This window comes from Astatotilapia calliptera, chromosome 11 (assembly GCF_964374335.1).
Source record: "Astatotilapia calliptera chromosome 11, fAstCal68.1, whole genome shotgun sequence".
NCBI lineage: Eukaryota > Metazoa > Chordata > Actinopteri > Cichliformes > Cichlidae > Astatotilapia > Astatotilapia calliptera.
Window position 1 is genome coordinate 6,574,793 of NC_137432.1, and position 13,088 is coordinate 6,587,880.

General features: G+C 40.2%; 1 protein-coding gene across 5 annotated transcripts in view; it reads right to left on the reverse strand.

The window, feature by feature from the left end:
• Nucleotides 1-13,088, reverse strand: part of gask1a (golgi associated kinase 1A) — a 74,608-nt gene that overhangs the window by 31,393 nt on the left and 30,127 nt on the right. For 2 of the 5 annotated variants that reach the window (XM_026185006.2, XM_080307757.1), the window contains exons 2-3: nucleotides 9,217-10,326; nucleotides 6,889-7,326 (exon numbers count right to left, since the gene is read on the reverse strand). In XM_026185006.2, the coding sequence (XP_026040791.2) occupies nucleotides 6,889-7,326; nucleotides 9,217-10,326 (1,548 nt within the window). Of the gene's footprint in view, nucleotides 1-4,057; nucleotides 5,438-6,888; nucleotides 7,327-9,216; nucleotides 10,327-13,088 lie in introns of those variants that run through there. The other 3 variants (XM_026185012.2, XM_026185008.2, XM_026185007.2) reach the window with 3 other exon arrangements.

Genomic DNA, 13,088 nt, shown 5'->3' on the forward strand with positions numbered 1-13,088 from the left:
CTCATCAGTGCACTAATAAATGTTGTAAATATCCACACTGAATGACTCCCAATCATTAGTGTAGTATTCCCATATACTACAAAGTAACTACCTATCATTGTCAAGTTTCCACTCTCTACTCGCAGGCTGTCGTTTAGCACAGAAACAGCAGCTCTGACAGGATCATTAGCAGCTAACACTTTTTAAACGAGCTCCACTAAAATTGCAAACCCAAAGACACAGACCCTGAGAACCAAAAGTGCACATACACACCGGGAGCTATATTGGATTTTTAATTGAACCGATGGTACTGGATCTATACTCACAGACACAGGCACACACTTTTTGCACACACAAGCAGAAATCCAAAGAAACACTTCTGGTGTGTAGGTATTGCTCATTAAGTGAATCCATGATGTAAAAAAAAAATCAGCCTGTCAGCTCTGGTATGCTGCAGAACACACTCAAACTAACAAAAGAGTTAAAAGATAGAATGAATGAGACTGAGCAATTAATCACATCATATACTCACAATTATTAATTAAGGGATGATTTAACTCACACATCAGATCTTGAAAGAAATATTAAATTATAACATCTTTACTGGCGTATTAATGCTCAGTGGAAACCAAAACCACCCACCCTGTGAGGGCTGGATTCAAAGTCACACCAAAAATCAGTTGAATCTAGAATTTTAAATAAAATGCGTTATAATGTGTTATCACTGCTGTTGTATTTGTTTCATTTTGTTCATGTTTCCATTTGCAAAGATGTCCGTCATTGTTTTCTCACAGGGGAAGCACTGACGGGTGCTGGAAATGTCTCCAGTGATAAATCCAGGAAAACTGCAGTACTTCTCGTCTCCAGAGCTTAAGCGTACTGGCAGTGACATGCACATAAATTCCATCTGCACAGTTTGCTACTCGTTACTTATACGATGTTCAGCCTGTCGCTAAAAGAGATGCACTGCTTTTATTTATTTATTTTTTTAACCAGAAACACTCAATTTTATTTTAGCTCCTTCATCAAAGTATTAAAAGTAACTCGAGGTGCTTCATACAACATGCCAACAGTCTGGTGATTCTTAACTTGGCAATTACTGCACTGCTACAAATTATAGTGAGTCACTAACACAAAATGTACTTTCAAAAATTACCGTACATATGGTACATTGTATGTAAAATATATTGGCTCCTGTGAATTCTTACTGCAAGCAGTGACATTACACAACAGATTCTTTCTAGCATAATATAAACACCACACATTTGTGAGTTTTCTCTGGGGAAAAACTTGCCAACCTGACTGTGTTATTTGCTGTTAAGAAAAAAAACTGGAATAGATATAAAAGGAAAACATAGTTAAACATCTGCTGCATTAGGAAGAGAAGGAGGCTATTGTGTTTGCGGGAACATGGATGCAGTGCTTGGATCATAAAAAAGCTTAAATGCATCTGCCTCTGATGACCTTGCTGGCAAAGACATGCATGTGTGGTGTTTAAACGCTTGTATGAATTTAATACTAATGCTCAGGTTTCCTCCCACATTTGAAAGACTGTAGTCTTATTAGATCATCTTACTCCACTAAAAAAAGCTCACCGTCTGTTAAATCCAATGCATTAATCCACGTTTTTCTTCTCTGTCAAAACCTACATTACCCAAAATTCAACATGCTACAAGTTATTCGTCATGTTAGTCCAATTTAAAAAAGTGGAGATAAACATCTGCTTTCCACACACTGTCCATATAGAAGGTAATTTCTCTGCTCTCCAACTTCTTAAAGAAAAAAGTCAGAAACATAGTTTTTAAAGTACTGATTGTTTCTTTTAAAATCTAATAAACTCAGTGAGTAGCTGTATGGATTTCAACTCAGTAGTGGTGATGCCTTCCAGAAGATAAAAGAAATGCAGTGGGTGGGAACTTTGTCACAATTTGTCACAGTAGATTACTGAAAAAAAATGAGATGAACAGACTTGATCAGCAAAGTGTAAAAACACATTAATCTTCAGGGAGCCCACTCTATCCAGTGAGGAAGCTTAAACCACTGAGAATCAATTTAACCTGCGTTGGTGTAGATGAACATGACAAATGGAGCACTGGAAGAGAAATCCCCAAACCGGGGGTTTCCACAGACCAACTAAGTTATCCTCTCCAAAACCCTCTGCTAAATGGATTTTTCTTTAGGTTTGGTTTTTGATAACATCCTGTAACTAGTCCAGCTCCTCCAGGATGACAAATAAAGGAGAAAATAGTACCAACCCCAAGCATAACATGAGGTTTGTGTCCCTGTTAGTCGCACAAGAAACCCAAAACTTTCCTTAAGTGATCAAATAAAAACCTTGGTCAGTTAAAACTAGGATCTCTGAAAATGGCCTGTGATGTCATCTACACATGAAAAAAAACCCACGCACAAAGAGTACTTGCTGAGAAACAGCAATTTATATTAGATTAGCGAAGGTGCACACAGTGGGTCATAGAACTGAGCGCTATCCCAGGGGCGTAATGGATAAATCCTAATCAGAGTGATGCTCTTCTTATTGTCTGCATAAAGGACTGCTGACAAAAGCTGGAACTAGCCTAGCAATTCCTCTCAGGTGTGAGTCACCACAGTGCACAGCATAACTCAGTGACTTGAACAGAGGAAGGGAGAGGAGAATTAGGCATCACACTTAGAATAAAAAGGGAATGAGAAATAAAGGCAACTATTTCAGGAAATCTCTCATGCTCTGTTGGTTACTGTCTGGCTGAGGATGAAACTCTACCCCTGACACACACACACACACACACACACACACACACACACACACACACACACACACACACACACACACACACACACACACACACACACACACACACCAGAACAGAGGCCACTGTGGAGAAAATATAACAGACTTCAGATTGTGTTTTTCTCAAGTAAGTGACTCCAGTTCTTGTAATCATAGGTGCAACATGATCCAACAGTAAGGGAGACAATACAAGCAATTTATCAAACACCTGTTGAACAACCAGAACACACGTTTGCAGAACCTGTGATGTGTGTTTGATTGCTCCCCCGACCCTCAATTCCCTGCACGGCTAAGAACATCCTGGTATATTTTGCTCAAATGTTGTAATAGACAGTGATGTTTGGGACAAGGTTTTGCAATTGCCATCCAGAATTACAATTTGGGACCTCAGCTGTCCCAAATGTAAATGTTATGTAGGCAATGTTATGTTTGAGAATTCAAATGTCGGCAGTATGTAAGTAAGAACGTCTTAGTACAGAAAAAGGTAATACTCCTATGTCTGCTTGGGAACGTTTCAGTGTCTTTTAAAGAAAATGAGGATGTGATCCAGTCTCTGGAAGGGAAAACCATAAAGGTCATGTTTTTCCCGTCCAGGTGGAAAAACCTGGAAATTACATTAATGGAAGCACACATCCTTTTCAGCAGAAATGGTGGAGGCCCTGGAACGTTTGGGGGGTTACTTATAAACTGGATTAAAATGGATATATTCATAATTGTATTTCACCAACAAAATGAACTACTGTGCAAGTGCAGTCTATTTTCTAATTACATTACTGATGTCACAACCCCTCAAACCAAATAAATCAGTCTAGCAGCACGTCTGTAGCACTTTTTGTTCATCTATCTTTAACCCTCTCAGGCTCAAATGAAACTTTTTGTTGCTAATGCACAACCAAGTCCTGCAGTGGTACTTCTGAGTAAAAAAAACTCATAGAATATGTATGTGGGGTAATCAGGTTGTTAGTTTTTAACTGTTGCAAATTGGCAACGCCTGCCTCGAGAGGGTTAAAATGTGAACAAACAGAAAAAAATACCACTGGTTTAAAATTTCACACCGTAATCTGCAATGTAAACTTTTTTTATAACTGCATTCATTCTCCTAAGTGTGGCTGACAAAAAGCAACATGACAGTGCACTTGGCTCATTAGGCAAGCTAAAGTCTGACAGGAACTGCAGCTCAGGCCAACTACAATTAACTCTTTTTGCCTCCCTCTTCTCATCCAAGGAGCTTACCAGCTTCAGCAGTTGCTACTGCAGCCAAACTGACACTGAAAAGATTTGAGAGCCAGTAACAACAGGTTTAAAGATTTCATTTATGAACTTTAACCCACATATTACATTTGTAGCCACACACAGAGTTATTTAATATACCACTACAGACAAAATTAGAAAAAATATTTGTAGGGAAAGATCATCCCGATCACAGATGGCTGGACATCACTTACAGTGAAAGTACATATTAGCTCGCAGTATCACTGGAATACATAAACCAATCCTTATAGTGATGGCAGTACATATTATAGCTAACGTTGACAGCCCCACATCACACCCCCTCCACTCTACTCCTGGGCTGCGATTGTACTGATGAGAAAATCTCTATGCAGGATGAATGTGATTACCAGGAAAACTGCATAAAACTGGGAATTTGATGAACAGCCAGAAATACAATAAACACGAAATGACCACATCAGTGGACTTTATAATAGCCCATAATATGCTTGGGTGTCACTTTGACTAAATGAATGAAGTTAGAAAGAATACAATTCAAATTCAGTGCAGTCACAATGATAAGTTTTTCCAGATTATTTATCTCCTTGAAGATTGTCTGGTTAGGAAAAACATTAGAAATGGCACAGCCATCAACTTAAGTGCAATCAGACATACAGCAGACTGCCCTGTACTGCTATGCTCCTCTGTTGTATCTGCTATGTCATGTATAAGTCGGGTAAGAGTTCATATTGGCAATAATAAGCTTTTAATACAAAAAAATGCTACAAATTATACTTGTTGAATATATAATAGTCTTCACACGGTATAATTTTCTGTCCAGTGGAAACCTTTTTTTCCCACAGGCATAAAGTGTGCAGAGATTAGTTTTGTACACTATGTACATGAAACATTTATTATAAAAGCTCATTAAATCCAACTCAGCATGAACCAGGTGTTTCAGATTAAAGTTACCCATAACATGACATTATATTATTCTAGTACATCACCACTTCAGCTTTATACTTTACAAGTGATCTGTGGCTTGTAATCCTCTTAGGAAAAATGTTTAGGCGACTTTCTTCTTGGTGGGAACATTACTACAAACAGCTTTGCGTTAGTTACAAGGTGTGACCAGATGGCTTCTTACACATAACGCTGCATCTTTAATTACCTCCTAAATGTAACAGTTTGGCCAGTGTGGGTTTTTGTGTCTGAGAGCAGACATTCATCAATCTCACTCCATAAATGTCTTTTTTTCCCAATCCACGAGCCAATGAAAGCACATGCTTATACAACTATGTGCTTTGTGTAACTTGTGAAGCAAATGTCAGAGTAATAACAACAACAGGTCTTTTTATTGCTTTTATCCAGCAAAGCAGAAATCAATGTCAGAACCATGACTGGGAGAGCTTTAAAAAGAGGAGGAAACCCAGGCTGCACATGACTGACCCTCAGTGTTGGAACCTGGTTGAAACAAATGTTGGCTTTTCAATGTTGTACAAGGAATAAGACATTTCATGCTAGATTCATGTATGAATATTAGCCAGAATTAATGTTTCGATATTAAGGCCGATCAAAAAGCCCATGTTTGTCTACATACAAGATACAAGATGTTCCACCTTTTAAAGCTGAAAGGCATCACTCAGCCTCCTCCATATAATGTAAAATAGCTCATGACTGATCTCATAAAATAACATTTGACTTGTGCATGCAAGTAATTTAAAACTTGGATTCAACTGTATTTAGGTCTGAAATGCATGCCTAAATAAAGCAGCTGACCAACAGCACGTCAGCCTGACACTGGTAACCTTCAAGAGAGCGGAGAATCCAAAGCAGACATTGACACTGGAGTGTTTTGCTTGTTTAAAAAAATAAAACTTTTAACAAACTGATAAACAGAAAAGTCAAGATCTGAGTGTCTGCGATGAACTCTATTAACTTATTGTCTAGTTAGCAATTTAGCTAGCTAGCACGTAATGAAATTTAGGTTGTATCAATGTTAACTAGCTTGGGAAGTTACTACACTACAACCCACAAGGTGAGGGTCACATGACCTAGCTGTTTTTTTCTGGGTTTGTGGGTAGGTTGATGCTTTTAAAAAAACGTGCCTTTCACTCATTGTCATCATGTCATCATTATTATTATTGTTATTATTGTTATTATCAGTAGTAGTAGCAAACTCCATTCATTGTCCTGTGTCTTCTGGATAACTTTAATAGTGCATGTCAGCTTTTTTGATCTAAAGAAATTGTCCTGCTGAACTGTATATACACATCTTGATGCATTCTCAATCATCCAGGAAAGTAAATCTCCAAAAGTTGATTCTGTTCATCTGGACGTAGCGTTTTGTGGGAGAAACGTTTCGTCACTCATCCAAGTGACTTCTTCAGTCTCAGCTGACTGCAGGTTTCCCCAACCTTATAAACAGTACATTTACATTATGACTGAAACCAGCCCACTGAGGGAACAATGGGCTGGGAAGGTCAGTTCCTTAATCTTAATTATACAAATTCTCATAACCATTGATCAACAACCACTGATCAAAACCCACTGATCAAAGACCACTGATCAAAGACCACTGATCAAAGACCATGAGTACCATTCACAGAGAGTTCGGGAATGGCTGCAATCACAGCATTGTAAGATGGCGAAAGATGTACCCTTAGGCCCCCTCCTCGATTCAGAGATGGTCTTTCCCTTTTCACGTAAATGGCCTCCTATACTCCGCGCTCAAACCAGCGTTCCTCCCTGCAGTCAGCTGAGACTGAAGAAGTCACTTGGATGAGTGACGAAACGTTTCTCCCACAAAACGCTACGTCCAGATGAGCAGAACCAATTTTTGGAGATGTATATAGACAGTTTAATATTACTACAGTAGGAAGCCACAGGAAAATGGACAAAATCACTTCTCTTACCTGCAGCAGGAAGTCAAAAAGAGCTAGGCTTCCCCACTCTGAGTGCTGCACTCCCACGCAGGGGGCTGACCTCAGGTCTGTTTCACTCCCACAGCGAGCTTTTAGCAGTTTCTGGTAGTGAACCCAGCTGAGCTGTATTGAGTTCTGGTCATTGTCTTCATCAGAAAGGTGGTGAATATCTGGGTCCCACCACACTGCAGGTCTGGGGGTGCCATTAATGTACCTGTTGGGCAGCACGTGGCTATGAAAGGTCCTCAGAACTGCGGGGAGACTTCTGTTGAGTCCCAGCACTCTGTCCAGGTGGAAGGCGAACACTTCAATCCAGTCATCAGTGCGCTTGACCAGGGCGCAGCAGCCCTGCTGACAGCGCTCACTGTGGGTAGTTGAACGTCCACGTCCTTCTCCGTGCTGATGTGAGTTTTTCATCACGGATGGCTTCTGTGATGGATGAATACAGTTAGAAAATGCTGTTCACTTTACTCTAAGACCATGCACCCATTATGATCCTATAGCCATGTATATTTAATTGTAAGGACTTCATTTACGACAAACTGAATATTTATTCAACTAGCAGATTATGACTTTTTATCCAGTAATTAAAGGATGGGACCTTTTAACATCTTTCATATATAAATGTGCCAAAGGTGGAGCTAGAGTATACATAATAATATTGTTGAATTCTTTCAAATGTAATATATTTTTCTCTCCTTTTCCATAAACAGCAGGAATCCATTATCAGACTCAAAAACCTGCTTGACTTGTGAGCACAACCATCAGCTCTTAGTTGTGTCACACTGTCACTGCATGACAATCCAGATTAATCGATGAAACTGCTGTTACTCTAGATTTTTGGTTTTGGCCACAAATCCCATGAAAAGACTGAAACAACAATATGTTATTCCAACACCTTCATTCTGGAATTAAACTGACAAAACTGACAAGTCAATAACACGACTGGGTATAAAACAAGCAACCCTGAGACAGGTAGTTTCCCCCGAGTGAAGATGGGCAGCTTTGAGTAATACTCAACATATTTGTGAAGGCTTTATTAACACGCTAGACTTGAATATAACTGTTTAACATGGTGGACAATTTATGGTATCTACACTTGTTTGTGAAGCTTTGTGAAATATTCTCTATTGTTTTGTGATAATGTTATTATGTTTGATTGCTCAGCATGTCTTAAATCCTCTACAAACTCAGACTGTGGTCTGGCACATATTTCAGTATTCTGTTTGCATGTGTTCTCTGTCACGTTATGCTTCTGTTTCTTTTCTGTTGTGAAGGCAGCGTCCTGCTGACCTTTCAGTTTTATTTATACTTTCTGCTTTGTAAGGCTGAGGCAGTCACACAAAATACTAAACTAACAACTAGTAATCAACTGAATTAAAATATGAAATAAGTATTTATAAAACCGCTTTCACCACACAAACAATGAATTCATGTCTTTATCATATTTTTTTGCATGAATGAGCAAAATACTTTTTGTATCACTTACATGGACTTTCTAAATGACAGCACAAACCATTAAATAAATAAATAAATAACTTGTAGTACTTACTGTAATATTTTACAGTTAATCCATCATTTATAAGTATAACAGTGCTGGCATTATTTCCATTATATATGAGCTTATTAATTCAAAATAAACCATGTTTAGAAAGTAGAAAGGTCTTCAAATAAGTATTTACTAACTGATTACTAATGCTTCATAGTGCGTAACTATATTACAAACATTTTATGCAGTAATAGGATTATAAAGTCTAACCAATTCATCCACATTTGGTGCAATAATGAGTTTTTCCAGTGAGATGACTGCGACTGTGAGACTGAGTCAAAATATACCACAGTGTGTGTGTTCAGAGAATGAAGTGCAGCAGCAGGAGTGCTGTTTTAAATAGTTCTAGAGAAGAATAGCTGCTCTTTGGTGCAGAATAACATGCCTCACACAGTATCCGGCTTCGATTACACATGCACAGCGCTAAGATGCATTCACTGTTGGTTTTTGCAGAATTCAGCATCTCATCCTGTCACCCAGGCATGTCGTCACCACTGACCCTGTGTGTCTCAGGAAGTGTGACAAGGATGGCACAATATTCAAGGCCAACACAATACGGGCTGACAATCTCAAGCAGTATTCAGCTTACATTGCCAAATTACACCTTTGGCTTGTTATGGTCATATCAGAGCAGCGCTCTTTCACCTGCTTTCACCTCATCTGTGTCAGTCTGTGAGGCGTCTGCATTATGTGATTGAAAAAGTAGGAAACAGCTTTTTAACATTGAGAAGTGTTTTCAACTTAAAATTACAGTCAGCAATACAACACACCTGCTGGTCTGCTGGAGCATCCAGTGCCACTTGGAGCACCTGTCCGTGTCCCGGCATCCTGGTCTTGCTAACCACCTCGCCCTTAGCGAGGAACTCCATCTTCTGGATGTCTTCCCTGCTGAACCAGGGAAGGCGGTGCAAGTCGGCCCTGATCCTTCTGCGGTCGCTGTCTGGGAAGTCCTGCTCTGTAAAGCTTTGACACCAGTCGATGTCATCTTCCATCACAGCTACCTCTGGTTTGGACAAAGCCTTTCTGTTGGCCAGTGATCCCGGGATCTTTTTCGCATCTGAGGGATCCTCAGAGAGATTACGGTGTTTTATGAAATATCCAGCGGGCTTTTTAACAGCCTGCACATTGTCTGATTTCAGATTGCGTTTTGTTGGTTGTTTGTGTCTTTTTAAACCCAGGTGTTGTTGTGCTATCTTTGCACTTGTATGGCTGCCATGTATCTGTTTGTCTGCATTCCTGTTTGTGTGTCTAAACCAAAATTTGGCTGCCTGTCTATCTGCAGCTCCTGTCTCACTTTCTATGGGATCTGCTGAAGCATTCTTTTCAAGATAAATATATGTTTGTGTAGCTTGCGTTGCCACAGCACTGTGGTTGCTTGGTTTAATTCTGTGCTTTGGCAGCATGTTGTTGTCTATAAACTCTGGATGGGGACGGTGATGACTGGCTGGCTGGCTGACGCCTGCCAGCTCTTTTCTCTTGGAGGCAATGCCTTTGCTTTTGTGTTTATTTCTTTGTATGTCAGCGCGACGTCTCTCTTTGATGCTGTTTTTGTCATTGCCAGCAGCGTCCCCGAAAGGTTTAAGTGGCACAGAATGTTTAGATGTCTCTCTTCTACTGCTGCTTCTCAAGCTCCTGCTGTACATGTGAGTGAGTGGCTGCTGGAAGCCAGCAGCTGGAAGGGTCTCCACAATCCTGTTCCTGGACCTGAACTCCCCCGTAGAACTCAGGGCCCGGGACGACCTCCAGGCGATGTGAGCGGGTGGTGAAGGGAGTGGCAGGGTGACTGTCATCACAAAGATCATGAGGAAGAGAAGGAAAAGAGGGGTAAGAAGTAGGATCCATTTGTGACCACACCAGAGTTTGGACCACACTCGCCAGGCCTGTGGTTAAAAAACAAAACCAAACACAAAAACAGATAAAAAGAAACAGAAGTTAGAGGGAGAGTGAGAGACCAATGATTATAATGGAGAGGGAACATAAAAATCAAAGATAGCATCTGCAATAAACAGACTGGAGTGCTCAGTGCTCCTGCGGGGTCTTTCTCCTGGCATGTAGAAAACAAACTCTACAAGGGAAAGCTGAAAAACAATCTGATGTGGGCACACAGCTCGGGTCGGTTGCATGAGATCAGAATAGTGACCTCTGAGTCATCAGTTTACGTGAGAGGAATAATCTGGAATTTTGTAGCACAGAGCCATCAGCACTGAAACGTCCTGTGCATGCTGCACAAACATGAATGTGTGAGGAGCAGAATATAAAGAATATAAAGCTCGTGTCAGGCGGCTGCATTTTTCCAGTAGCTTACAATTGCATTGGACCTATCCAGCTGAGACCAATACAGCTGTGGCATGCCCATTGCCTGTGCCCAGCAAGGATGGAAAAGCCGTATTCCTCACAATGTGCTCTCACTGCCCCAGTACGACTTGTGGTGTTCTTGCTGAAGGCTCTGTCAAAGTGATTTTGTCGCAGAGGTGCTAGCCCTTTATTTACTGTAGACTGCACTCCTTCTATTTGCTTTTAAACAGCAAAACTATAACTCCATGACTCTGACATTCAAATAATAGAGCTGGAATTGGCCCTTCCAATGATTTATCGTCCAATTTTTCAAGGGGTTGTGTTGCAAGAAGTCTCTGTAGCAGCATTTGTTTTATTTGACAGATCTGAGCTGAAACTCGAAATAAAATTGTTTGAGAACAGGATGGTAGCTCCTCTGCAGACAGGGTGGCCTACCAGTGGAAATATTAAGAAGCTAAGTGGCAGAGGATGCATACAGCACTTTTCCCATCAGCAAAACTTCCTGCAACTGTTGGATTAACCACACAGCTCCATCTGAATACCACACTTTCCCCCCACCTGTAAGTAAAGCCATATGTGAATGCTGCCAGGTTGACCCAGATAACTGCTCTCTCCCTGCCTGCTCTCTCGCTCGCTCCCTCCCTTTGCATCACCTTCATTTTTTTCTGCATTCAGGTGAAGGAATGTTTCAGACCCTTGAGATCTCTTCCTCATCTCAAAGCCTCTTAACAACATGCCCAGATTCCTCCACCTGTGAAAGGGTTCCATTATTCTTCTCCTGGACTGGACGGCCTGAATCAGGCTGCCTGTGCTGACAGAGCCTGTACAAACTACCCAACAGTACCAGTGTGAGACTTGGAGCGTCAGACTTATATAGATATATTCATCTACCGCTCAAAGACAATTTTTAATGCTGTAGTTAACAGTGTTAAAGAGACTACAGTATATTATAGTAGCCACACATTCAGTCCAGAATTGATCAAATGTGCTACATGGAGAAATTGAATGTCACTGAATCATTAGTGTGAGACTCTGCTGAATTACTTTAAATAAATGAGATCATTACTGAGCAGACTGGCAGCGTTTACTGACCTCTTAATGCCTTTTTATATTTCACGCTAATGGATTGGATTTCACAGCAAATCTGCAGCTCGCCTGCCTCAGACACTTTCGAGCAGGACTGCTCTGACTGAAAACTCACCTTAACCTTCGTTGTAAAGAGGTTTAAATAGTTACTCCAAGTCAATAATACAGATCCTTTATCCATCCATTTATTATCTGAAATGTTTATTTAACCAATCAGATGCTACTGCTATTTGCAGTCCCACTAACACTTTAATCTTTAACTGGTTGGTCAATTGTTAGATAGCTTAAAAATATCAAAAAATATTAAGAAATTCACAATCATAATATTTTAACTATTAATACAAATCCTCAAGTAATACAGAAATAGCTTATCTGAAATGTTCAAATTCATTCAACTCCGATGTTCTATGATGTTTTTAAATACACAATACAGATGTATGACATACCAAGATGGTGCATTATATTATTTTTAACTTACACAGAACTGGTTGAAATCTTTGGCGTCTATAAGCTGTAAAAACTTGAGATTTTAAGATATATTCATGTAGTCTGTGATTTTGCGAATCTTTATGGCATCATTGTGATGTTGTCGGGTGACAGATTGCACAGCACTTTAATACGTTACTCAATATGGTTTCTTGAAATTCTTTTCAAGGTCAACTTTGACCTTAGGGCAGTACCAATGAAGGTCAAGGTCAAATGTTTAGCCAACCTAGGTACCTAGGTATGTCCCTCGCGGCCTAGTCTATTTTTAAGTTTGAAGATGATCAATAAAATATTATGGGTAATATATAGTTTTTAACCTATCCCCACTGTCCAAAGACATGCAGTTGGTGGGGATTTGTTAATTGGAAACTCTAAATGGTTGTGAGTGCAAAGGGTTGTCTGTGTCTATATGTTTGCCCTGCGACAGACTGGCGGCCTGTTCAGGGTGTACCTGGCCACTCGCTCTAAGACAGCTGGGAGGACTCCAACCCCGCGCGACCGTGAAAAAGGATAAGCAGAAGCAAATGAATGGATGGATAAAGTTTTTATTGATTTTCAAATCTGGTGGGACCTTGGCCGGATTTTCATCTTAGTTCAACCTATCACTGGTATCTACATCACATAAAATGTGAACATACCTTCACAACTGTGGCCGTTAACCTGCTAACAAACAAAACTTTTTTTTGGTCAAAAGACGAGAGTGCATCCAGAAGACAACTGCATTCTGCTGCTACAACAACTCTTTGCAAGCACCTACACAGAGTGATGATAAAAC